General features: G+C 53.6%; 1 protein-coding gene across 1 annotated transcript; it reads left to right on the top strand.

Annotated features, from left to right (window-relative positions):
- The first annotated feature begins 87 nt into the window (after positions 1 to 87).
- On the top strand, positions 88 to 27,748 carry LOC116937945 (uncharacterized). Its single transcript, XM_076057628.1, has 10 exons — positions 88 to 201; positions 5,408 to 5,586; positions 6,627 to 7,064; positions 9,739 to 9,794; positions 11,031 to 11,078; positions 14,971 to 15,079; positions 21,650 to 21,802; positions 23,456 to 23,550; positions 26,056 to 26,159; positions 27,623 to 27,748. Exons 1-10 carry the CDS (start codon positions 88 to 90, stop codon positions 27,662 to 27,664), a joined length of 1,338 nt encoding a protein of 445 aa, XP_075913743.1. The 3' UTR covers positions 27,665 to 27,748.

The raw sequence follows: 27,748 nt of genomic DNA, 5'->3' as shown, positions 1-27,748 counted from the left end.
TGTGTGGACTGCGGCAGTGAACTAAACAAGATGGAGGTTATCGATGTGTGGACTGCGGCAGTGAACTAAACAAGATGGAGGGTATCGATGTGCGGAGCGGGCAGTGAACTAAACAAGATGGAGGGTATCGATGTGCGGAGCGGCAGTGAACCAAACAAGATGGAGGGTATCGGTGTGCGTACTGGCGGACAAGATGGAGAGGTATTGGTGTTGGGACTGGCGGGGTGAACTAAACAAGATGGAAGTATCAGTGTGGGTACTGGCGGGGTGAACTAAACAAGATGGAGGTATTGGTGTGGGTACTGGCGCGGTGAACTAAACAAGATGGAAGTATTGGTGTGGGTACTGGCGGGATAAACTAAACAAGATGGAGGTATTGGTGTTGGTACTGGTCGGGTGAACTAAACAAGATGGAGGGTATCGGTGTGGGTACTGGCGAACAAGATGGAGAGGTATTGGTGTTGGGACTGGCGGGGTGAACTAAACAAGATGGAAGTATCAGTGTGGGTACTGGCGGGGTGAACTAAACACGATGGAGAGGTATTGGTGTTGGGACTGTCGGGGTGAACTAAACAAGATGGAAGTATCAGTGTATGTACTAGCGGGGTGAACTAAACACTAAACAAGATGGAGGTGTTGGTACTGGTCGCGTGAACTAAACAAGATGGAAGTATCAGTGTGGGTGCGGGGTGAACTAAACAAGATGGCGGGGGGTTAATAGTGGTGACGGAAGTGACGTTCAACCCCCCTCACCTCTTGGGCTTAACGGTCGGTAGTGACGTCACGGGAAGTGGATTTTTTTGGCGGGCGATTGAATATTCGGCTGTGGTGGGAACTGTTGTGGTGGTGGTGGTGGTTGTTGTTGTGTGGTGGTGGTTGTGGTGGTGGTGTAGTGCTGTGGTGGTAGTTGTAGTGGTTGTTGTGGTGGTGGCAGTGGTGGTGGTAGTGGTGGTGGTGGTGTAGTGGTGGTGGTGTAGTGGTGTGGTGTAGTAGTGGCGTAGTGGTGGTGGCGTAGTAGTGGTGGTGTAGTAGTGGTGGTGGTTGTAGTAGTGGTGGTGGTGTAGTGGTGTTGTAGTGAACATCGCTAGCACTGGGAGAGACAAAGGCGGCCGGGCGTGGTGGTGGTGCTGGCCACCCACCCCCTCTCTGTGTGTAGCCACAGTGCCGGTAGCCTTCATAGACGCTGCTGCTGCTGCTACTCGCTACTAACACAGCACTTGCCCCTACAGCCCTGCTAGAGGCTACCTGGGGGGAGCTTTGTCTGTGTCTCAGCACTTGCCCCTACAGCCCTGCTAGAGGCTACCTGGGGGAGCGTGAGTATTGAGTGGTGAGTAGTCGTGGTGGTGAGTGAGTGGGTGAGTGAGTGGTGAGTAGTGGTGCTGAGTGAGTGAGTAGTGGTGAGTAGTGCTGAGTGAGTGGTGAGTGAGTGGTAGTAGTGGTGAGTAGTGGTGAATGAGTGAGTAGTAGTGGTGAGTAGTGAGTGAGTGGTGAGTAGTAGTGGTGAGTAGTAGTGGTGAGTGCTGAGTGAGTGGTGAGTAGTGAGTGTGGTGAGTGTAGTGGTGAGGAGTGGTGCGTGAGTGTAGTGGTGAGTAGTGGTGAGTGGTGGTGAGTAGTGGTAGTAGTGGTGAGTGAGTGTAGTGGTGAGTGGTGGTGAGTAGTAGTGAGTGGTGGTGAGTAGTGGTGAGTGAGTAGTGAGTGGTAGTGGTGGTGAGTGAGTAGTGAGTGTAGTGGTGAGTGTTAGTGAGTAGTGGTGAGTGAGTGTAGTGTGAGTAGTGAGTGGTGGTGAGTAAGTAGTAGTGAGTAGTGGTGAGTGAGTAGTGAGTGAGTGTAGTGGTGAGTGAGTGTAGTGGTGAGTAGTGGTGAGTGGTGAGTGAGTGTAGTGGTGAGTAGTAGTGAGTAGTGGTGAGTGTAGTGGTGAGTAGTGAGTGCAGTGGTGAGTAGTAGTGGTGAGTAGTGGTGAGTGTAGTGGTGAGTAGTATTGAGTGAGTGTAGTGGTGAGTAGTAGTGAGGTAGTGGTGAGTGAGTGTAGTGGTGAGTGAGTGTAGTGGTGAGTGGTGGTGAGTAGTAGTGAGTAGTGGTGAGTGTAGTGGTGAGTAGTGGTGAGTGAGTGTAGTGGTGAGTAGTAGTGAGTAGTGGTGGAGTGAGTGTAGTGGTGAGTAGTGAGTGAGTGTAGTGGTGGTGAGTAGTGAGTGGTGAGTAGTGGTGAGTGAGTAGTGGTGTAGTGGTGAGTGGTGGTGAGTAGTGGTGAGTGTAGTGGTGGGTGGTGGTGAGTAGTGGTGAGTGTAGTGGTGAGTAGTGGTGAGTGAGTGTAGTGGTGAGTGTAGTAGTGAGTAGTGCTGAGTGAGTGTAGTGGTGAGTAGTAGTGAGTAGGGTGAGTGAGGTGTAGTGGTGAGTAGTGAGTGAGTGTAGTGGTGGTGAGTAGTGAGTGGTGAGTAGTGGTGAGTGAGTAGTGAGTGTAGTGGTGAGTGGTGGTGAGTAGTGGTGAGTGTAGTGGTGAGTAGTAGTGAGTGAGTGTAGTGGTGAGTGTAGTAGTGAGTAGTGCTGAGTGAGTGTAGTGGTGGTAGTGAGTAGTGGTGGTGAGTGAGTGTAGTGGTGGAGATAGTGAGTGGTGTAGTGGTGGTGAGTAGTGAGTGGTGGAGTTGGTGAGTGAGTAGTGAGTGTAGTGGTGAGTGGTGGAGTTAGTGGTGGGTGTAGTGGTGAGTAGTGAGTGAGTGTAGAGTGTGTGTGGTGAGTGTAGTAGTGAGTAGTGGTGGAGTGTGTAGTGGTGAGTAGTAGTGAGTAGTGAGTGAGTGTAGTGGTGAGTAGTGAGTGAGTGTAGTGGTGGTGAGTAGTGAGTGGTGAGTAGTGGTGAGTAGTGAGTGAGTGTAGTGGTGAGTGGTGGTGAGTGTGAATGATGGTGAGGCTCAGTGCGCTTGAGATGGAGATTCGGCGCGGAACCAGCGGAGGAGCCACGTGGAGGCGCTGCTGAGAGCCAACGTGAGTACAGTAGTACAGTACAGTAGTACAGTACAACAGCACAGTAATACAGTGCAGCAGTACAGTAGCACAGTTCAGCAGTGCAGTGGTACAGTACAGCTGTACAGTTCAGTAGTGCGGTGTAGCAAGTACAGTAGTACAGTTCAGCAGTGCAGTAGCACAGTACAGTAGTGCAGTACAGTAGTGCAGTGGTACAGTAGTGCAGTGCGGCAGTACAGTAGCACAGTAGAAGAGTACAGTAGCACGGTAGAAGAGTACAGTAGAATAGTGCAGTAGCGTAGTACCGTGGTACAGTACAGCCGTGCAGTAGCACAGTACAGTGATACAGTGCAGTAATACAGTACAATATAGTGCAGTAGCACAGTGCGGTAGCGCCGTACAGTAACACAGTACGGTAGCTTAGTACAGTAATACCGTGGCATAGCACAGTAACGTAGTACAGTAGTACAGTTGCGTTGTACAGTAGCATAGTGCAGTAATACGTAGCACATTACAGTAACACAGTACAGTAGCATAGTACGGTAGTGCAATACAGTATTATAGTGCAGTAACACAGCACAGTAGTACAGTGGCACAGTGGTACAGTAGCATAGCGCGTTAGCATAGTACAGTAATACAGTAGTGCATACAGTAACGCAGTACAGGAGCGCAACAGTGTCACAACAGTAGTACAGTGGCACAGTACAGTAGTATATTGCGGTCATACAGTAGCACGGTACAGTAGTACAGTGTATCGCCGTATTACGGTAGCGTGGTACAGTAATGCAGTGGTACAGTAGCGCCGTACAGTAATACATTGCAGTAACACAGTGTAGTAGCCTAGTACAGTAGCACAGTGCGGTAGTACAGTACAGTAGTGTAGTGCAGTGACACAGTACAGCAACACAGTACAGTGGCACAGTAGCACAGTACGGTAATACAGTACGGAGTGCAGTACGGCAGTGCGGTACAGTAGTGCGGCTGTACAGTAGGGTAGTGCAGTACATTTATACAGTACCAACAGTATATCACAGTGCACTTGTCTCCCCATCTCCCCAGGGTGGTGTTGTTGGTGGTGATGGTGGTGATGTTGTTGGTGGTGATGGTGATGGTGGTGGTGATGGTGGTGGTGATGGTGTGGTGATGGTGATGGATGATGGTGATGGTGATGATGGTGGTGGTTGTGATGGTGGTGATGGTGGTGGTGATGGTGGTGGTGATGGTGATGGTGGGTGATGGTGGTGGTGATGGTGGTGATGGTGGTGGTGATGGTGGTGGTGGTGGTGATGGTGGTGATGGTGATGGTGGTGGTCGTGATGGTGGTGGTCGTGATGGTGGTGGTGGTGATGATGGTGATGATGTTGATGATGATGTTGATGATGATGTTGATGATGATGTTGATGATGATGGTGGTCATGATGATGTTGATGATGATGATGTAGGTGATGTTGATGATGATGTTGGTGATGTAGGTGATGTTGTAGGTGATGATGATGATGTTGGTGATGATGTTGGTGATGTAGGTGATGTTGATGATGATGTTGGTGATGTAGGTAAGAGTTTGGTTGATGGAGAGCTGAATGACCTGATGATGTTGATGATGATGTTGGTGGTGTTGGTGGTGGTGTTGGTGGTGGTGTTGTTGGTGGTGGTGGTGTTGTTGGTGGTGTTGGTGGTGGTGTTGCTGGTGTTGGTGGTGTTGTTGTTGTTGGTGGTGTTGGTGTCTCTGTGCGTGTGGCTGAGCTCGCCCATCTCCCCCTCCACAGGGTGGTGTTGGTGTTGGTGATGTTGGTGTTGGTGGAGTTGGTGATGTTGGTGTTGGTGATGTTGGTGTTGTTGGTGGTGTTGGTGTTGTTGGTGGTGTTGGAGTTGTTGGTGTTGGTGGAGTTGGTGGAGTTGTTGGTGTTGGTGTCTCTGTGCGTGTGGCTGAGCTCGCCCATCTCCCCCTCCACAGGGTGGTGGTGTTGGTGGTGTTGGTGTTGGTGGAGTTGTTGGTGTTGGTGTTGTTGGTGTCTCTGTGCGTGTGGCTGAGCTCACCCATCTCCCCCTCCACAGGGTGGTGGTGTTGTTGGTGTTGGAGTTGGTGTTGTTGGTGTTGGTGGTGTTGGTGTTGTTGGTGGTGTTGGTGTTGTTGGTGTCTCTGTGCGTGTGGCTGAGCTCGCCCATCTCCCCCTCCACAGGGTGGTGTTGTTGGTGTTGGAGTTGGTGTTGTTGGTGGTGGTGTTGGTGGTGGTGTTGGTGGTGTTGGTGTTGGTGGTGTTGGTGTTGTTGGTGGTGTTGGTGTTGTTGGTGTCTCTGTGCGTGTGGCTGAGCTCGCCCATCTCCCCCTCCACAGGGTGGTGTTGTTGGTGTTGGAGTTGGTGTTGTTGGTGGTGGTGTTGGTGGTGTTGGTGTTGGTGGTGGTGTTGGTGGTGTTGGTGGTGGTGTTGGTGTCTCTGTGCGTGTGGCTGAGCTCGCCGCTGGCCTCGCTGGCGGCGCCTCGCGGCTGCTGCCGCCGCTCCTCGCCGCAGGACGCCCGGCACAGGCGGCGGCGGCGGCGGGCGTTGCCCTAGGGGCACTGGAGAGGGGCCGAGGTGCCCTCAGGGCACTGCAGCGATACAGGGAGGGTAGGGCGAGGGGTGAGGGTGAAGGGTGAGACACTCACCAACACACTCACCAACACACTCACCAACACACTCACACACTCACCAACACACTCACCAACACACCAACACACTCACCACCAACACACTCACCACCAACACACTCACCACCAACACACTCACCAACACACTCACCACCAACACACTCACCACCAACACACTCACCACGGGCCTCGCCCTAGGGGCACTGGAGAGGGGCCGAGGTGCCCTCAGGGCACTCCAGCGATACAGGGAGGGTAGGGCGAGGGGTGAGGGTGAGGGGTGAGACACTCACCACACACTCACCAACACACCAACACACTCACCAACACACCAACACACTCACCAACACACCAACACACTCACCAACACACTCACCAACACACCAACACACTCACCACCAACACACTCACCACGGGCCTCGCCCTAGGGGCACTGGAGAGGGGCCGAGGTGCCCTGAGGGCACTGCAGCGATACAGGGAGGGTAGGGCACGTGGTGAGGGTGAAGGGTGAGACACTCACCACCAACACACCAACACCAACACACCAACACACTCACCAACACACTCACCAACACACTCACCAACACAGTCACCAACACACTCACCACCAACACACTCACCAACACACTCACCAACACACTCACCACCAACACACTCACCACCAACACACTCACCAACACACTCACCACCAACACACTCACCACGGGCCTCGCCCTAGGGGCACTGGAGAGGGGCCGAGGTGCCCTGAGGGCACTGCAGCGATACAGGGAGGGTAGGGCGAGGGGTGAGGGGTGAGACACTCACCACACACACTCACCAACACACCAACACACTCACCAACACACCAACACACTCACCAACACACTCACCAACACACTCACCAACACACTCACCACCAACACACTCACCACCAACACACTCACCAACACACTCACCAACACACTCACCACGGGCCTCGCCCTAGGGGCACTGGAGAGGGGCCGAGGTGCCCTCAGGGCACTGCAGCGATACAGGGAGGGTAGGGCACGTGGTGAGGGTGACGGGTGAGACACTCACCACACACTCACCAACACACTCACCAACACACTCACCAACACACTCACCAACACACTCACCAACACACTCACCACCAACACACTCACCAACACACTCACCAACACACTCACCACCAACACACTCACCACCAACACACCAACACCAACACACCAACACACTCACCAACACACCAACACACTCACCAACACACTCACCAACACACTCACCAACACACTCACCACCAACACACTCACCAACACACTCACCAACACACTCACCACCAACACACTCACCAACACACCAACACACTCACCAACACACTCACCACCAACACACTCACCACCAACACACTCACCACGGGCCTCGCCCTAGGGGCACTGGAGAGGGGCCGAGGTGCCCTCAGGGCACTGCAGCGATACAGGGAGGATAGGGCACGTGGTGAGGGTGAAGGGTGAGACACTCACCACACACTCACCAACACACCAACACACTCACCAACACACTCACCAACACACTCACCAACACACTCACCAACACAGTCACCAACACACCAACACACTCACCACCACACTCACCAACACACTCACCAACACACTCACCACCAACACACTCACCAACACACTCACCAAGACACTCACCAACACACTCACCACACACTCACCAACACACTCACCAAGACACTCACCAACACACTCACCAACACACTCACCAACACACTCACCAACACACCAAGACACTCACCAACACACTCACCACCACACACTCACCAACACACTCACCAACACACTCACCAACACACTCACCAACACACTCACCAAGACACTCACCAACACACTCACCAACACACTCCCCAACACACTCACCACCACACACTCACCAACACACCAACACACTCACCACCATCACACACTCACCACCAACACACTCACCACCACTCACCAACACACTCACCACCACCATCACACACTCACCACCACACTCACCATCACACACTCACCACCATCACACATTCACCACCACTACACTCACCAACACACTCTCCACCATCACACACTCACCAACACACTCACCACCATCACACACTCACCCCCACTCACCACCATCACACACTCACCAACACACTCACCATCACAGTCACCACCACTCACCACCATCACACACTCACCACCACTACACTCACCAACACACTCACCACCATCACACACTCACCAACACACTCACCAACACACTCACCACCACTCACCACCATCACACACTCACCCCCACTCACCACCATCACACACTCACCAACACACTCACCATCACAGTCACCACCACTCACCAACACACTCACCACCATCACACACTCACCACCACCACTACACTCACCAACACACTCACCACCATCACACACTCACCAACACACTCACCAACACACTCACCAGACACTCACCATCACCACTCACCACCAACACACTCACCACACACCATCACACACTCACCATCACCACTCACCACCAACACACTCACTACCAACACACTCATTACCACCACTCACCACCATCACACACTCACTACCAACACACTCATTACCACCACTCACCACCATCACACATTCACCACCATCACACACTCATTACCACCACTCACCACCAACACACTCACTACCACCACACAGAGGCTCATGGGCTCATCATGTCTTCTCGTGTCTCTCCGTGTGTCTCCGTGTGTCTCTGTGTCTGTCTGTGTCTCCGTGTGTCTCTGTGTCTCTGTGTGTCTCTGTGTGTGTGTCTTTGTGTGTGTGTCTCTGTGTGTGTCTCTGTGTGTCTCTGTGTCTGTGTGTGTCTCTGTGTGTGTCTCTGTGTCTGTGTGTGTCTCTGTGTGTGTCTCTGTGTGTGTCTCTGTGTGTGTGTCTCTGTGTGTGTCTCTGTGTCTGTGTCTCTGTGTGTGTGTCTCTGTGTGTGTGTCTCTGTGTGTCTCTGTGTGTGTGTCTCTGTGTGTGTCTCTGTGTGTGTGTCTCTCTGTGTGTGTGTCTCTCTGTGTGTGTGTCTCTGTGTGTGTCTCTGTGTGTGTCTGTGTGTGTCTCTGTGTGTGTGTCTCTGTGTGTGTCTGTGTTTGTCTCTGTGTGTGTCTCTGTGTGTGTGTCTCTGTGTGTGTCTCTGTGTGTGTCTCTCTGTGTGTCTCTCTGTGTGTGTCTCTGTGTGTGTCTCTGTGTGTCTCTGTGTGTGTCTCTCTGTGTGTCTCTGTGTGTGTCTGTGTGTGTCTGTGTGTGTCTCTGTGTGTGTCTGTGTGTGTCTCTGTGTGTGTCTCTGTGTGTGTCTCTGTGTGTGTGTCTCTGTGTGTGTCTGTGTGTGTGTCTCTGTGTGTGTGTGTGTCTCTGTGTGTGTGTATCTCTGTGTGTGTCTCTGTGTGTGTCTCTGTGTGTGTGTGTCTCTGTGTGTGTCTCTCTGTGTGTGTGTGTCTCTGTGTGTGTGTCTCTGTGTGTGTCTCTGTGTGTGTGTGTCTCTGTGTGTGTCTGTGTGTGTGTGTGTCTCTGTGTGTGTCTGTGTGTGTCTCTGTGTGTGTGTCTCTGTGTGTGTCTCTGTATGTGTGTGTCTCTGTGTGTGTGTGTCTGTGTGTGTCTCTGTGTGTGTGTGTCTCTGTGTGTGTGTGTCTCCGTGTGTGTGTCTCTGTGTGTGTGTGTCTCTGTGTGTGTCTCTCTCTGTGTGTCTCTGTGTGTGTGTCTCTGTGTGTGTCTCTGTGTGTGTGTCTCTGTGTGTGTCTCTGTGTGTGTCTCTGTGTGTGTGTCTCTGTGTGTGTCTCTGTGTGTGTCTCTGTGTGTGTGTCTCTGTGTGTGTCTCTGTGTGTGTGTCTCTGTGTGTGTGTCTCTGTGTCTGTGTGTGTCTCTGTGTGTCTCTGTGTGTGTGTCTCTCTGTGTGTCTCTGTGTGTGTGTCTCTGTGTCTGTGTGTGTCTCTGTGTGTGTGTCTCTGTGTGTGTCTGTGTGTGTGTCTCTGTGTGTCTCTGTGTGTGTGTCTCTGTGTCTGTGTGTGTGTCTCTGTGTGTGTGTGTCTCTGTGTCTGTGTGTGTGTCTCTGTGTGTGTGTGTGTGTCTGTGTGTGTGTGTGTCTCTGTGTCTGTGTGTGTGTGTCTCTCTCTGTGTGTCTCAGACTCGCCGAGTCTCAGGATCTGGGACCGGTCTGCACAGCCTCTCTCTCTGTGTCCGGTGAGAACAGCCCCTAGCCCCTCCCCCCTCTCCCCTCTCCCTAGCCCCTCCCCCTAGCCCCTCCCCCCTCTCCCTAGCCCCTCCCCCAGCCCCTCTCCCTTGTCCCTCTCCCTAGCCCCTCCCCCCTCTCCCTAGCCCCTCCCCATAGCCCCTCCCCCTCTCCATAGCCCCTCCCCCTAGCTCTTCTGCCCCCTCCCCCTAGGCCCTCCCCCTAGCCCCTCCTCCCTCTCCTTAGCCCCTAGCCCCTCCCCCTACCTCCTCCCCTAGCCCCTCCCCCCTCTCCATAGCCCCTCCCCCTAGTTCTTCCCCTAACCCCTTCCGCCTAGCCCCTCCCCCTAGCCCCTCCCATTGCCCCTAGCCCCTCCCCCTAGCCCCTCCTCTAGCCCCTCCCCCCAGCCACCCTCCCTAGCCCCTCCTCTAGCCCCTTCCCCTAGCCCCTCCCCCTAGCCCCTCCCCCTAGCCCCTCTCCTTAGCCCCTCCCCCTTGCCCCTCCCCCTAGCCCCCGAGTCCCCCTTGCCCCTCCTCCCACGAGCCCCTCCCCCTAGTCCTCCTAGCCCCCCCCCGAGCCCCCATCCCCCAATCTTCTCCCCCTAGCCCCTCCCACTAGCCCCTCCTCTTAGCTCCTCCCCTTAGCCCCTCCCCTCAGCCCATTCCTCTCAGCACTTGCCCCTACAGCCTTGCCAGAGGCTACCTGGGGGAGCTTTGTCTGTGTCTCAGCACTTGCCCCTGCAGCCCTGCTAGAGGCTACCTGGGGGAGCTTTGTCTGTGTCTCAGCACTTGCCCCTGCAGCCCTGCTAGAGGCTACCTGGGGGAGCTTTGTCTGTGTCTCAGCACTTGCCCCTACAGCCCTGCTAGAGGCTACCTGGGGGACCTTTGTCTGTGTCTCAGCACTTGCCCCTACAGCCCTGCTAGAGGCTACCTGGGGGAGCTTTGTCTGCGTCTCAGCACTTGCCCCTACAGCCCTGCTAGAGGCTACCTGGGGGAGCTTTGTCTGTGTCTCAGCACTTGCCCCTACAGCCCTGCTAGAGGCTACCTGGGGGAGCTTTGTCTGTGTCTCAGCACTTGCCCCTGCAGCCCTGCTAGAGGCTACCTGGGGGAGCTTTGTCTGTGTCTCAGCACTTGCCCCTACAGCCCTGCTAGAGGCTACCTGGGGGAGCTTTGTCTGTGTCTCAGCACTTGCCCCTACAGCCCTGCTAGAGGCTACCTGGGGGACTTTTGTCTGTGTCTTTGTAACAGAGATCTCCCTGCGTCTATCTTGGAGAGAAGATGCAGTACAAAACCACAGTGAGACACTCACCACTCACCACTACACTCACCACCACTACACTCACCACTACACTCACCACCACTACACTCACTACTACACTCACCACCACTACACTCACCACTACACTCACCACTACACTCACCACCACTACACTCACCACTACACTCACCACTACACTCACCACCACTACACTCACCACTACACTCACCACTACACTCACCACCACTACACTCACTCACCACTACACTCACCACTACACTCACCACTACACTCACCACCACTACACTCACCACTACACTCACCACCACTACACTCACCACTACACTCACCACCACTACACTCACCACTACACTCACCACCACTACACTCACCACTACACTCACCACCACTACACTCACCACTACACTCACCACTACACTCACCACCACTACACTCACCACTACACTCACCACTACTACACTCACCACTACACTCACCACTACTACACTCACCACTACACTCACCACTACACTCACCACCACTACACTCACCACCACTACACTCACCACTACTACACTCACCACTACACTCACCACTACTACACTCACCACTACACTCACCACTACTACACTCACCACTACACTCACCACTACACTCACCACTACTACACTTACCACTACACTCACCACCACTACACTCACCAATACACTCACCACTACTACACTCACCACTACACTCACCACTACACTCACCACCACTACACTCACCACTACACTCACCACTACACTCACCACCACTACACTCACCACTACACTCACCACCACTACACTCACCACTACACTCACCACTACTACACTCACCACTACACTCACCACTACTACACTCACCACTACACTCACCACTACTACACTCACCACTACACTCACCACCACTACACTCACCAATACACTCACCACTACTACACTCACCACTACACTCACCACTACACTCACCACTACACTCACCACTACACTCACCACCACTACACTCACCACTACACTCACCACCACTACACTCACCACTACACTCACCACTACACTCACCACTACACTCACCACTACACTCACCACCACTACACTCACCAATACACTCACCACCACTACACTCACCACTACACTCACCACTACACTCACCACTCACCACTACACTCACCACTCACCACTACACTCACCACTACACTCATCACTACACTCACCACCACTACACTCACCACTACACTCACCACTACATTCACCACCACTACACTCACCACTACACTCACCACCACTACACTCACCACTACACTCACCACTACACTCACCACCACTACACTCACCACTACACTCACCACCACTACACTCACCACTACACTCACCACTACTACACTCACCACTACACTCACCACTACTACACTCACCACTACACTCACCACTCACCACTACACTCACCACTACACTCACCACCACTACACTCACCACTACACTCACCATCACTACACTCACCACTACACTCCCCACCACTACACTCACCACTACACTCACCACCACTACACTCACCACTACACTCACCACTACTACACTCACCACTACTACACTCACCACTACACTCACCACTACACTCACCACTCACCACTACACTCACCACCACTACACTCACCACCACTACACTCACCACTACACTCACCACTACTACACTCACCACTACACTCACCACTACTACACTCACCACTACACTCACCACTACTACACTCACCACTCACCACTACACTCACCACCACTACACTCACCACCACTACACTCACCACTACACTCACCACTACTACACTCACCACTACACTCACCACTACACTCACCACCACTACACTCGCCACTACTACACTCACCACTACACTCACCACTACACTCACCACCACTACACTCACCACTACAGTCACCACTACTACACTCACCACTACACTCACCACCACTACACTCACCACCACTACACTCACCACCACTACACTCACCACTACACTCACCACTACACTCACCACTACACTCACCACCACTACACTCACCACTACTACACTCACCACCACTACACTCACCACCACTACACTCACCACCACTACACTCACCACCACTACACTCACCACTACACTCACCACCACTACACTCACCACTACACTCACCACCACTACACTCACCACCACTACACTCACCACTACACTCACCACTACACTCACCACCACTACACTCACCACCACTACACTCACCACTACACTCACCACTACACTCACCACTACACTCACCACTACACTCACCACTACACTCACCACCACTACACTCACCACTACACTCACCACTACACTCACCACCACTACACTCACCACTACAGTCACCACTACTACACTCACCACTACACTCACCACTACACTCACCACCACTACACTCACCACCACTACACTCACCACTACACTCACCACTACACTCACCACCACTACACTCACCACTACACTCACTCACCACTACACTCACCACTACACTCACCACTACACTCACCACCACTACACTCACCACTACTACACTCACCACCACTACACTCACCACTACACTCACCACCACTACACTCACCACTACAGTCACCACTACTACACTCACCACTACACTCACCACCACTACACTCACCACTACACTCACCACCACTACACTCACCACCGCTACACTCACCACTACACTCACCACTACACTCACCACTACACTCACCACCACTACACTCACCACTACTACACTCACCACCACTACACTCACCACTACTACACTCACCACCACTACACTCACCACCACTACACTCACCACCACTACACTCACCACTACACTCACCACCACTACACTCACCACTACACTCACCACCACTACACTCACCACTACACTCACCACTACACTCACCACCACTACACTCACCACCACTACACTCACCACTACACTCACCACTACACTCACCACCACTACACTCACCACCACTACACTCACCACTACACTCACCACTACACTCACCACTACACTCACTCACCACTACACTCACCACTACACTCACCACTACACTCACCACCACTACACTCACCACTACTACACTCACCACCACACTCACCACTACACTCACCACCACACTCACCACCACACTCACCACCACACTCACCACCACTACACTCACCACCACACTCACCACCACTACACTCACCACCACCACACTCACCACCACTACACTCACCACTACACTCACCACTACACTCACCACCACCACACTCACCACTACACTCACCACCACTACACTCACCACCACTACACTCACCACCACACTCACCACCACTACACTCACCACTACTCTCACCACCACACTCAGCACTACACTCACCACTACACTCACCACCACTACACTCACCACTACACTCACCACCACTACACTCACCACCACCACACTCACCACTACACTCACCACCACTACACTCACCACCACTACACTCACCACTACACTCACCACCACTACACTCACCACTACACTCACCACCACTACACTCACCACCACTACACTCACCACTACACTCACCACCACTACACTCACCACTACACTCACCACCACTACACTCACCACCACTACACTCACCACCACACTCACCACCACACTCACCACCACACTCACCACCACCACACTCACCACTACACTCACCACTACACTCACCACTACACTCACCACTACACTCACCACCACACTCACCACTACACTCACCACCACACTCACCACCACACTCACCACTACACTCACCACCACACTCACCACCACACTCACCACCACACTCACCACTACACTCACCACCACACTCACCACTACACTCACCACTACACTCACCACTACACTCACTATTCACTCGTGTAGGTGTTGCAGTGGTTGCGTTGCTCAGGCTGGGAGCCCAAGTGCTGGACACGGAGGCTGAGATCACGACCGTGGGAACTCGCTCCCTGTCACTCAGCACGCCACTCAACTTGTGAGAGACTCACTCACCTACTCACCTACTCACCTACTCACTCACCTACTCACTCACCTACTCACTCACCATCTCACCTACTCACCTACTCACCTACTCACCTACTCACTCACCTACTCACCTACTCACTCACCTACTCACTCACCATCTCACCTACTCACCTACTCACCTACTCACTCACCTACTCACTCACCTACTCACTCACTCACCTACACACTCACCTACACACTCACCTACTCACTCACCTACTCACCTACTCACCTACTCACCTACTCACTCACCTACTCACTCACCCACCTACTCACCTACTCACTCACCATATCACTCACCTACTCACCTACTCACCTACTCACTCACCATGTCACTCACCTACTCACCTATTCACTCACCTACTCACCACTACACTCACCTACTCACTCACCTACTCACTCACCTACTCACTCACCTACTCACCTACTCACTCACCTACTCACTCACCATCTCACCTACTCACTCACCTACTCACCTACTCACCTACTCACTCACCTACTCACTCACCTACTCACTCACCTACTCACTCACTCACCTACACACTCACCTACACACTCACCTACTCACTCACCTACTCACCTACTCACCTACTCACCTACTCACTCACCTACTCACTCACCCACCTACTCACCTACTCACTCACCATATCACTCACCTACTCACCTACTCACCTACTCACTCACCATGTCACTCACCTACTCACCTATTCACTCACCTACTCACCACTACACTCACCTACTCACTCACCTACTCACTCACCTACTCACTCACCTACTCACCTACTCACTCACCTACTCACTCACCATCTCACCTACTCACTCACCTACTCACTCACCTACTCACTCACCTACTCGCCACTACACTCACCTACTCACCTACTCACCTACTCACTCACCTACTCACCTACTCACTCACCTACTCACTCACCTACTCACCTACTCACTCACCTACTCACCTACTCACCGACTCACTCACCTACTCACTCACCTACTCACCTACTCACTCACCTACTCACCTACTCACTCACTCACCTACTCACCTACTCACTCACCATCTCACTCACCTACTCACTCACTCACCTACTCACTCACCTACTCACTCACCATCTCACTCACCTACTCACTCACCTACTCACCTACTCACTCACCTACTCACCTACTCACCTACTCAATCACCTACTCACTCACCTACTCACCTACTCACTCACCTACTCACCTACTCACCTATTCACTCACCTACTCACCTACTCACTCACCTACTCACTCACCTACTCACCTACTCACTCACCTACTCACCTACTCACTCACCTACTCACTCACCTACTCACCTACTCACTCACTCACCTACTCACTCACTCACCTACTCACTCACCATATCACTCACCTACTCACCTACTCACTCACCTACTCACTCACCTACTCACCTACTCACTCACCTACTCACCTACTCACTCACCTACTCACTCACCTACTCACCTACTCACTCACTCACCTACTCACTCACTCACCTACTCACTCACCATATCACTCACCTACTCACCTACTCACTCACCTACTCACTCACCTACTCACTCACCTACTCACCTACTCACTCACCTACTCACTCACCATCTCACTCACCTACTCACTCACCTACTCACCTACTCACTCACCTACTCACTCACCTACTCACTCACCTACTCTCCTACTCGCCACTACACTCACCTACTCACCTACTCACACACCTACTCACCTACTCACTCACCTACTCACCTACTCACCTACTCACTCAACTACTCACCGACTCACTCACCTACTCACCTACTCACTCACCTACTCACCTACTCACTCACCTACTCACCTACTCACCTACTCACTCACTCACCTACTCACTCACCATCTAACTCACCTACTCACTCACTCACCTACTCACTCACCTACTCACTCACCATCTCACTCACCTACTCACTCACCTACTCACCTACTCACTCACCTACTCACCTACTCACTCACCTACTCACTCACCTACTCACCTACTCACTCACCTACTCACCTACTCACCTACTCACTCACCTACTCACTCACTCACCTACTCACCTACTCACCTACTCACTCACCTACTCACCGACTCACTCACCTACTCACCTACTCACTCACCTACTCACTCACCTACTCACCTACTCACCTACTCACTCACTCACCTACTCACCTACTCACCTACTCACTCACCATCTCACTCACCTACTCACTCACTCACCTACTCACTCACCTACTCACTCACCTACTCACTCACCTACTCACTCACCTACTCACCTACTCACTCACCTACTCACCTACTCACCTACTCACTCACCTACTCACCCACCTACTCACCTACTCACTCACTACTCACCTACTCACTCACCTACTCACCACCTACTCACTCACCTACTCACTCACTCACCTACCCACCTACTCACCTACTCACTCACCTACTCACTCACTCACCCACTCACTCACCCACCCACCCACCCACTCACCCACTCACTCACCCACCCACCCACCCACTCACCCACTCACTCACCCACCCACCCACCCACTCACTCACTCACCCACCCACCCATCCACCCACCCACCCACTCCACCAACCCACTCACTCACCCACTCACCCACCCACACACCCACTCACCCACTCACTCACTCACTCACCCACTCACCCACTCACCCACTCACTCACTCACTCACCCACCCACCCACTCACCAACCCACTCACTCACCCACTCACCCACTCACTCACCCACCCACCCACCCACACACCACCCACTCACCCACTCACCCACTCACTCACCCACGCACCCACTCACTCACTCACCCACTCACCAACCCACTCACCCACCCACTCACTCACCCACCCACTCACTCACCTACTCACCTACTCACTCACCTACTCACCTACTCACTCACCTACTCACTCACCATCTCACTCACCTACTCACCTACTCACCTACTCACTCACCTACTCACTCACCTACTCACTCACTCACCTACTCACCTACTCACTCACCTACTCACCTACTCACCTACTCACTCACCTACTCACCTACTCACTCACCTACTCACCTACTCACTCACCTATTCACCTACTCACTCACCTACTCACTCACCTACTCACCTACTCACTCATCTACTCACTCACCTACTCACTCACCTACTCACTCACCAACTCACTTACCTTCTCACTTACCAACTCACTCACCTTCTCACTCACCTACTCACCAACTCACTCACCTACTCACTCACCTACTCACTCACCAACTCACTCACCTACTCACTCACCTACTCACTCACCTACTCACCTACTCACTCACCTACTCACCTACTCACTCACCTACTCACTCACCATCTCACTCACCTACTCACTCACCTACTCACCTACTCACTCACCTACTCACTCACCTACTCACTCACCAACTCACTCACCTACTCACTCACCTACTCACTCACCTACTCACCTACTCACCTACTCACTCACCTACTCACCTACTCACTCACCTACTCACTCACCATCTCACTCACCTACTCACTCACCTACTCACCTACTCACTCACCTACTCACTCACCTACTCACTCACCTACTCTCCTACTCGCCACTACACTCACCTACTCACCTACTCACACACCTACTCACCTACTCACTCACCTACTCACCTACTCACCTACTCACTCACCTACTCACCTACTCACCGACTCACTCACCTACTCACCTACTCACTCACCTACTCACCTACTCACTCACCTACTCACCTACTCACCTACTCACTCACTCACCTACTCACTCACCATCTCACTCACCTACTAACTCACTCACCTACTCACTCACCTACTCACTCACCATCTCACTCACCTACTCACTCACCTACTCACCTACTCACTCACCTACTCACCTACTCACTCACCTACTCACTCACCTACTCACCTGCTCACTCACCTACTCACCTACTCACTCACCTACTCACTCACTCACCTACTCACCTACTCACCTACTCACTCACCTACTCACCGACTCACTCACCTACTCACCTACTCACTCACCTACTCACTCACCTACTCACCTACTCACCTACTCACTCACTCACCTACTCACCTACTCACCTACTCACTCACCATCTCACTCACCTACTCACTCACTCACCTACTCACTCACCTACTCACTCACCATCTCACTCACCTACTCACTCACCTACTCACCTACTCACTCACCTACTCACCTACTCACCTACTCACTCACCTACTCACCCACCTACTCACCTACTCACTCACCTACTCACCTACTCACTCACCTACTCACCTACTCACCTACTCACTCACCTACTCACCCACCTACTCACCTACTCACTCACCTACTCACCTACTCACTCACCTACTCACTCACCTACTCACTCACTCACCTACCCACCTACTCACCTACTCACTCACCTACTCACTCACCCACTCACTCACCCACCCACCCACCCACCCACTCACCCACTCACTCACCCACCCACCCACTCACTCACTCACCCACCCACCCATCCACCCACCCACCCACTCACCAACCCACTCACTCACCCACTCACCCACCCACACACCCACTCACCCACTCACTCACTCACCCACTCACCCACTCACCCACTCACTCACTCACTCACCCACCCACCCACCCACTCACCAACCCACTCACTCACCCACTCACCCACTCACTCACCCACCCACCCACCCACACACCCACCCACTCACCCACTCACCCACTCACTCACCCACGCACCCACTCACTCACTCACCCACTCACCAACCCACTCATCCACCCACTCACTCACCCACCCACTCACTCACCTACTCACCTACTCACTCACCTACTCACCTACTCACTCACCTACTCACCTACTCACTCACCTACTCACTCACCATCTCACTCACCTACTCACCTACTCACTCACCTACTCACTCACCTACTCACTCACTCACCTACTCACCTACTCACTCACCTACTCACCTACTCACTCACCTACTCACCTACTCACTCACCTACTCACCTACTCACTCACCTATTCACCTACTCACTCACCTACTCACTCACCTACTCACCTACTCACTCATCTACTCACTCACCTACTCACTCACCTACTCACTCACCAACTCACTTACCTACTCACTTACCAACTCACTCACCTTCTCACTCACCTACTCACCAACTCACTCACCTACTCACTCACCTACTCACTCACCAACTCACTCACCTACTCACTCACCAACTCACTCATCTACTCACTCACCAACTCACTCACCTACTCACTCACCTACTCACTCACCTACTCACTCACCAACTCACTCACCTACTCACCTACTCACTCACCAACTCACTCACCTACTCACTCACCTACTCACTCACCTACTCACTCACCCACTCACCCACTCACTCACTCACCCACCCACCCACCCACTCACCAACCCACTCACTCACCCACTCACCCACTCACCCACTCACTCACCCACCCACCCACCCACACACCCACCCACTCACCCACTCACCCACTCACTCACCCACGCACCCACTCACTCACTCACCCACTCACCAACCCACTCACCCACCCACTCACTCACCCACCCACTCACTCACCTACTCACTCACCTACTCACCTACTCACTCACCTACTCACCTACTCACTCACCTACTCACTCACCATCTCACTCACCTACTCACCTACTCACTCACCTACTCACTCACCTACTCACTCACTCACCTACTCACCTACTCACTCACCTACTCACCTACTCACTCACCTACTCACCTACTCACTCACCTACTCACCTACTCACTCACCTACTCACCTACTCACTCACCTATTCACCTACTCACTCACCTACTCACTCACCTACTCACCTACTCACTCATCTACTCACTCACCTACTCACTCACCTACTCACTCACCAACTCACTTACCTACTCACTTACCAACTCACTCACCTTCTCACTCACCTACTCACCGACTCACTCACCTACTCACTCACCTACTCACTCACCAACTCACTCACCTACTCACTCACCAACTCACTCATCTACTCACTCACCAACTCACTCACCTACTCACTCACCTACTCACTCACCTACTCACTCACCAACTCACTCACCTACTCACCTACTCACTCACCAACTCACTCACCTACTCACTCACCTACTCACTCACCTACTCACTCACCTACTCACCTACTCACTCACCTACTCACTCACTCACCTACTCACTTTTCTGTCTGTGTCTCTGTGTGACACAGTGAGGAGGTGGACCACAGCTTCTGTCGGTGTCTCTGTGTGACACAGTGAGGAAGTGGACCACGGCTTCTGTCTGTGTCTCTGTGTGACACAGTGAGGAGGTGGACCACAGCTTCTGTCTGTGTCTCTGTGTGACACAGTAAGGAAGTGGACCACGGCTTCTGTCTGTGTCTCTGTGTGACACAGTGAGGAAGTGGACCACAGCTTCTGTCTGTGTCTCTGTGTGACACAGTGAGGAGGTGGACCACGGCTTCTGTCTGTGTCTCTGTGTGACAGTGAGGAGGTGGACCACGACTTCTGTCTCACCCTGGAGGTGTATTCCTCCTGTCTGGGTCTGGTGGGGTCGGATGGACGCGACTGGAGGCCGTGCGAGGGACAGGCAGAGACACGGAGACACGGAAACAGAGACACGGGGACACAGAGACAGAGGTGACACACGGAAACAGAGACACGTGTACACAGAGACAGAGGTGACACGGAGACACGGAAACAGAGACACGTGTACACGGAGACAGAGGTGACACACGGAGACACGGATACAGAGACACGGGGACACAGAGACACGGGGACAGAGACACAGAGACAGAGGTGACACACTGACACACAGAGACACAGAGACACAGAGACAGAGGTGACACACGGAGACACGGGGACAGAGACACAGAGACACGGGGACATGGGGACAGAGACACGGGGATGGAGGTGACACACACAGACACGGGGACAGAGACACAGAGACACGGAGACACAGAGACACAGAGACATGGGGACAGACACACGGAGACACAGAGACACCCACTCACTCACTTGGTCACTCCGGTACACACTTACTGTGTAGTTGGTGAGTGACGTGGTGAGTGACGTGGTGAGTGACGTGGTGAGTGAGGTGGTGAGTGACGTGGTGAGTGACGTGGTGTGTAACTTGGTGAGTGACGTGGTGAGTGACGTGGTGAGTGACGTGGTGAGTGACGTGGTGTGTAACGTGGTGAGTGACGTGGTGAGTAACTTGGTGAGTGACGTGGTGAGTGACGTGGTGAGTGACGTGGTGAGTGACTTGGTGAATGACGTGGTGAGTGACGTGGTGAATGACGTGGTGAGTGAGGTGGTGAGTGAGGTGGTGAGTGAGGTGGTGAGTGACGTGGTGAATGACGTGGTGAGTGACGTGGTGAGTGAGGTGGTGAGTGACGTGGTGAGTGACGTGGTGAGTGACGTGGTGAGTGAGGTGGTGAGTGACGTGGTGAGTGACGTGGTGAGTGACGTGGTGAGTGAGGTGGTGAGTGACGTGGTGAGTGACGTGGTGAGTGAGGTGGTGAGTGAGGTGGTGAGTGACGTGGTGAGTGACGTGGTGAGTGACGTGGTGAGTGAGGTGGTGAGTGACGTGGTGAGTGAGGTGGTGAGTGAGGTGGTGAGTGACGTGGTGAGTGACGTGGTGAGTAACTTGGTGAGTGAGGTGGTGAGTGAGGTGGTGAGTGACGTGGTGAGTGAGTTGGTGAGTGACGTGGTGAGTGACGTGGTGAGTGACGTGGTGAGTAACTTGGTGAGTGAGGTGGTGAGTGAGGTGGTGAGTGACGTGGTGAGTGACGTGGTGAGTAACTTGGTGAGTGACGTGGTGAATGACGTGGTGAGTGACGTGGTGAGTGACGTGGTGAGTGAGGTGGTGAGTGACGTGGTGAGTCACGTAGTGAGTAACTTGGTGAGTGACGTGGTGAGTGAGGTGGTGAGTGACGTGGTGAGTGACGTGGTGAGTGACGTGGTGAGTGAGGTGGTGAGTGAGGTGGTGAGTGACGTGGTGAGTGAGGTGGTGAGTGAGGTGGTGAGTGACGTGGTGAGTGAGGTGGTGAGTGAGGTGGTGAGTGAGGTGGTGAGTGACGTGGTGAGTGACGTGGTGAGTGAGGTGGTGAGTGACGTGGTGAGTGAGGTGGTGAGTGAGGTGGTGAGTGAGGTGGTGAGTGACGTGGTGAGTGAGGTGGTCAGTGACGTGGTGAGTGAGGTGGTGAGTGACGTGGTGAGTGACGTGGTGAGTGACGTGGTGAGTGACGTGGTGAGTGACGTGGTGAGTGACGTGGTGAGTCATGTGCACAGGGAGGTGAAGTATGTCCTGGTGGCTCAAACGACGCTCACCCTTCAGGACGTGCAGCCTCACCTCGCCACTCACCAACTCATCCCCACCTCAGCCGGTGAGCATCACTCACCCACTCACTCACCCACCCACCCACTCACCCACTCACTCACCCACCCACTCACCCACTCACCCACTCACCCACTCACTCACCCACCCACTCACCCACCCACCCACTCACTCACCCACTCACTCACCCACTCACCCACTCACTCACCCACCCACTCACCCACCCACCCACTCACCCACTCACTCACCCACCCACTCACCCACTCACCCACTCACCCACTCACCCACCCACCCACTCACCCACTCACCCACTCACCCACTCACTCACCCACCCACTCACCCACCCACCCACTCACTCACCCACTCACTCACCCACTCACTCACTCACTCACCCACTCACCCACTCACTCACCACTCACTCACCCACCCACTCACCAACCCACTCACTCACCCACTCACTCACCCACCCACCCACCCACTCACCCACTCACTCACTCACCCACCCACCCACCCACTCACTCACTCACCCACCCACCCACCCACTCACCAACCCACCCACCCACTCACCAACCCACTCACTCACCCACTCACCCACCCACCCACCCACTCACCCACTCACTCACTCACCCACCCACCCACTCACTCACTCACTCACCCACCCACCCACCCACTCACCAACCCACTCACTCACCAACCCACTCACTCACCCACTCACCCACCCACACACCCACTCACCCACTCACTCACTCACCCACTCACCCACTCACCCACTCACTCACCCACCCACTCACCCACTCACTCACTCACCCACCCACTCACCAACCCACTCACTCACCCACTCACCCACTCACTCACTCACCCACTCACTCACCCACTCACCCACCCACTCACCCACCCACTCACCCACCCACTCACTCACTCACCCACTCACTCACCCACTCACCCACCCACTCACTCACTCACCCACTCACTCACCCACTCACTCACCCACCCACTCACCAACCCACTCACTCACCCACTCACCCACTCACTCACTCACCCACTCACTCACCCACTCACCCACCCACTCACCCACCCACTCACCCACCCACTCACTCACCCACTCACTCACCCACTCACCCACCCACTCACTCACTCACCCACTCACTCACCCACTCACCCACCCACTCACCCACCCACCCACTCACCCACCCACTCACTCACCCACTCACTCACTCACCCACTCACTCACTCACTCACCCACTCACTCACCCACCCACCCACTCACCCACTCACTCACCCACTCACTCACCCACTCACTCACTTACTCACTCACTCACTCACCCACTCACCCACTCACTCACCCACCACTCACTCTCCATGTGTCTCCCTGTGTCTCCCTGTGTCTCCCCCAGGTGTGTCTCCCTGTGTCTCCCTGTGTCTCTGTGTCTCCCTGTGTCTCTGTGTCTCCCTGTGTCTCTGTCCCCAGGTGTGTCTCCGTGTCTCCCCGTGGCCAGCTGTGTCTCCCTGTGTCTCCCTGTGTCTCCCTGTGTCTCCCCCAGGTGTGTCTCCGTGTCTCCCCGTGGCCAGCTGTGTCTCCCTGTGTCTCACTGTGTCTCCCTGTGTCTCTGTGTCTCCCTGTGTCTCCCCGTAGCCAGCTGTGTCTCCCTGTGTCTCTGTGTCTCCCTGTGTCTCCCTGTGTCTCTGTGTCTCTGTGTCTCTGTCCCCAGGTGTGTCTCCGTGTCTCCCCGTAGCCAGCTGTGTCTCATTGTGTCTCCCTGTGTCTCCCTGTGTCTCTGTGTCTCCCTGTGTCTCCCCGTGTCTCTGTGTCTCCCTGTCTCCCTGTGTCTCCCCGTGTATCTGTGTCTCCCTGTGTCTCCCTGTGTCTCCCTGTGTCTCTGTCCCCAGGTGTGTCTCCCTGTGTCTCCCTGTGTCTCCCTGTGTCTCTGTCCCCAGGTGTGTCTCTGTGTCTCCCCGTAGCCAGCTGTGTCTCCCTGTGTCTCCCTGTGTCTCCCTGTGTCTCTGTGTCTCCCTGTCTCTCTGTGTCTCTGTCCCCAGGTGTGTCTCCGTGTCTCCCCGTAGCCAGCTGTGTCTCCCTGTGTCTCCCTGTGTCTCTGTGTCTCTGTGTCTCTGTCCCCAGGTGTGTCTCCGTGTCTCCCCGTAGCCAGCTGTGTCTCTGTGTCTCTGTCCCCAGGTGTGTCTCCGTGTCTCCCCGTAGCCAGCTGTGTCTCCCTGTGTCTCCCTGTGTCTCCCTGTGCCTCTGTGTCTCTGTGTCTCTGTGTCTCTGTCCCCAGGTGTGTCTCCGTGTCTCCCCGTAGCCAGCTGTGTCTCTGTGTCTCTGTCCCCAGGTGTGTCTCCGTGTCTCCCCGTAGCCAGCCTGTGTCTCCCTGTGTCTCCCTGTGTCTCTGTGTCTCTGTCCCCAGGTGTGTCTCCGTGTCTCCCCGTAGCCAGCTGTGTCTCTGTGTCTCTGTCCCCAGCTGTGTCTCCCTGTGTCTCCCTGTGTCTCTCTGTGTCTCTGTGTCTCTGTGTCTCTGTGTCTCTGTGTCTCCCTGTGTCTCTGTGTCTCTGTCCCCAGGTGTGTCTCCGTGTCTCCCCGTAGCCAGCTGTGTCTCGCTGCGACTCTCAGCGCTCCCGGTCTGCGTGTCCACAGACTCTGTCTCAGGGTGGCTCAGTGTTCAGGTGAGTGTATGAGTGAGTGAGTGTATGAGTGAGTGTATGAGTGAGTGAGTGTATGAGTGAGTGAGTGTATGAGTGAGTGTATGAGTGTGTGAGTGTATGAGTGAGTGAGTGTATGAGTGAGTGTATGAGTGAGTGAGTGTATGAGTGAGTGAGTGTATGAGTGAGTGAGTGTATGAGTGAGTGAGTGTATGAGTGAGTGTATGAGTGAGTGTATGAGTGAGTGTATGAGTGAGTGAGTGTATGAGTGAGTGAGTGAGTGTATGAGTGAGTGAGTGAGTGTATGAGTGAGTGAGTGTATGAGTGAGTGTATGAGTGAGTGAGTGTATGAGTGAGTGTATGAGTGAGTGAGTGTATGAGTGGTGAGTGAGTGGTGAGTGAGAGTGGTGAGTGAGTGTATGAGTGTGTGTGTGTGAGTGAGTGTATGAGTGAGTGAGTGAGTGTATGAGTGAGTGAGTGGTGAGTGAGTGTATGAGTGTGTGAGTGTATGAGTGAGTGAGTGTATGAGTGAGTGAGTGTATGAGTGAGTGAGTGTATGAGTGAGTGAGTGTATGAGTGAGTGAGTGTATGAGTGAGTGAGTGTATGAGTGAGTGTATGAGTGAGTGAGTGTATGAGTGAGTGTATGAGTGAGTGAGTGTATGAGTGAGTGAGTGAGTGTATGAGTGAGTGAGTGAGTGTATGAGTGAGTGAGTGTATGAGTGAGTGTATGAGTGAGTGAGTGTATGAGTGAGTGTATGAGTGAGTGAGTGTATGAGTGGTGAGTGAGTGGTGAGTGAGAGTGGTGAGTGAGTGTATGAGTGTGTGTGTGAGTGAGTGTATGAGTGAGTGAGTGAGTGTATGAGTGAGTGAGTGAGTGGTGAGTGAGTGTATGAGTGTGTGTGTTGAGTGGTGAGTGAGAGTGGTGAGTGAGTGTATGAGTGAGTGAGTGTATGAGTGAGTGAGTGAGTGGTGAGTGAGTGAGTGGTGAGTGAGTGTATGAGTGAGTGAGTTAGTGTATGAGTGAGTGAGTGTATGAGTGTGTGAGTGTATGAGTGAGTGAGTGGTGAGTGAGAGTGGTGAGTGAGTGTATGAGTGAGTGTATGAGTGAGTGAGTGAGTGTATGAGTGGTGAGTGATAGTGGTGAGTGATAGTGTAGTGATAGGGTGAGTGGTGAGTGATAGTGGTGAGTGAGTGTGATGGAGTGAGAGTGAGTGAGAGTGGTGGGAAGTGGTGAGGTGGTGAGTGTGAGTGTAGTGGTGAGTGTGTGGGGATGAGAGTGGTGAGGTGTGAGTGGTGAGTGATAGTGGTGAGTGATAGTGGTGAGTGTCATGGTGAGTGTATGAGTGAGTGTATGAGTGAGTGAGTGGTGAGTGTGAGTTGGGTGGTGAGTGTGAGTGGTGAGGGTGAGTGTTGAGTGAGTGAGTGTATGAGTGGTGAGTGAGTGATGAGTGGTGGTGAGTGATTGTGGTGAGTGTGTGGTGAGTAGCGAGCAGGTTCTCTGTGGTCCCGCTTGCCAACTGCGTGGTGAGGCGCTCCACTCTCTGCTGTTTCTACTCCCCGCTGGAGCTGCAGGCAGCCGTGGAGCCTACAGAGATCCTCCACCTCACCAGGG

Source organism: Petromyzon marinus, chromosome 83 (genome assembly GCF_048934315.1).
Source record: "Petromyzon marinus isolate PM22_M1 ecotype Great Lakes invasive population chromosome 83, UKy_Petmar_22M1.pri1.0, whole genome shotgun sequence".
In the NCBI taxonomy this organism is placed as follows: Eukaryota; Metazoa; Chordata; class Hyperoartia; order Petromyzontiformes; family Petromyzontidae; genus Petromyzon; species Petromyzon marinus.
The sequence above is the reverse complement of the archived record's forward strand: the minus strand, read 5'-3'. Positions and strand labels throughout refer to the sequence as shown.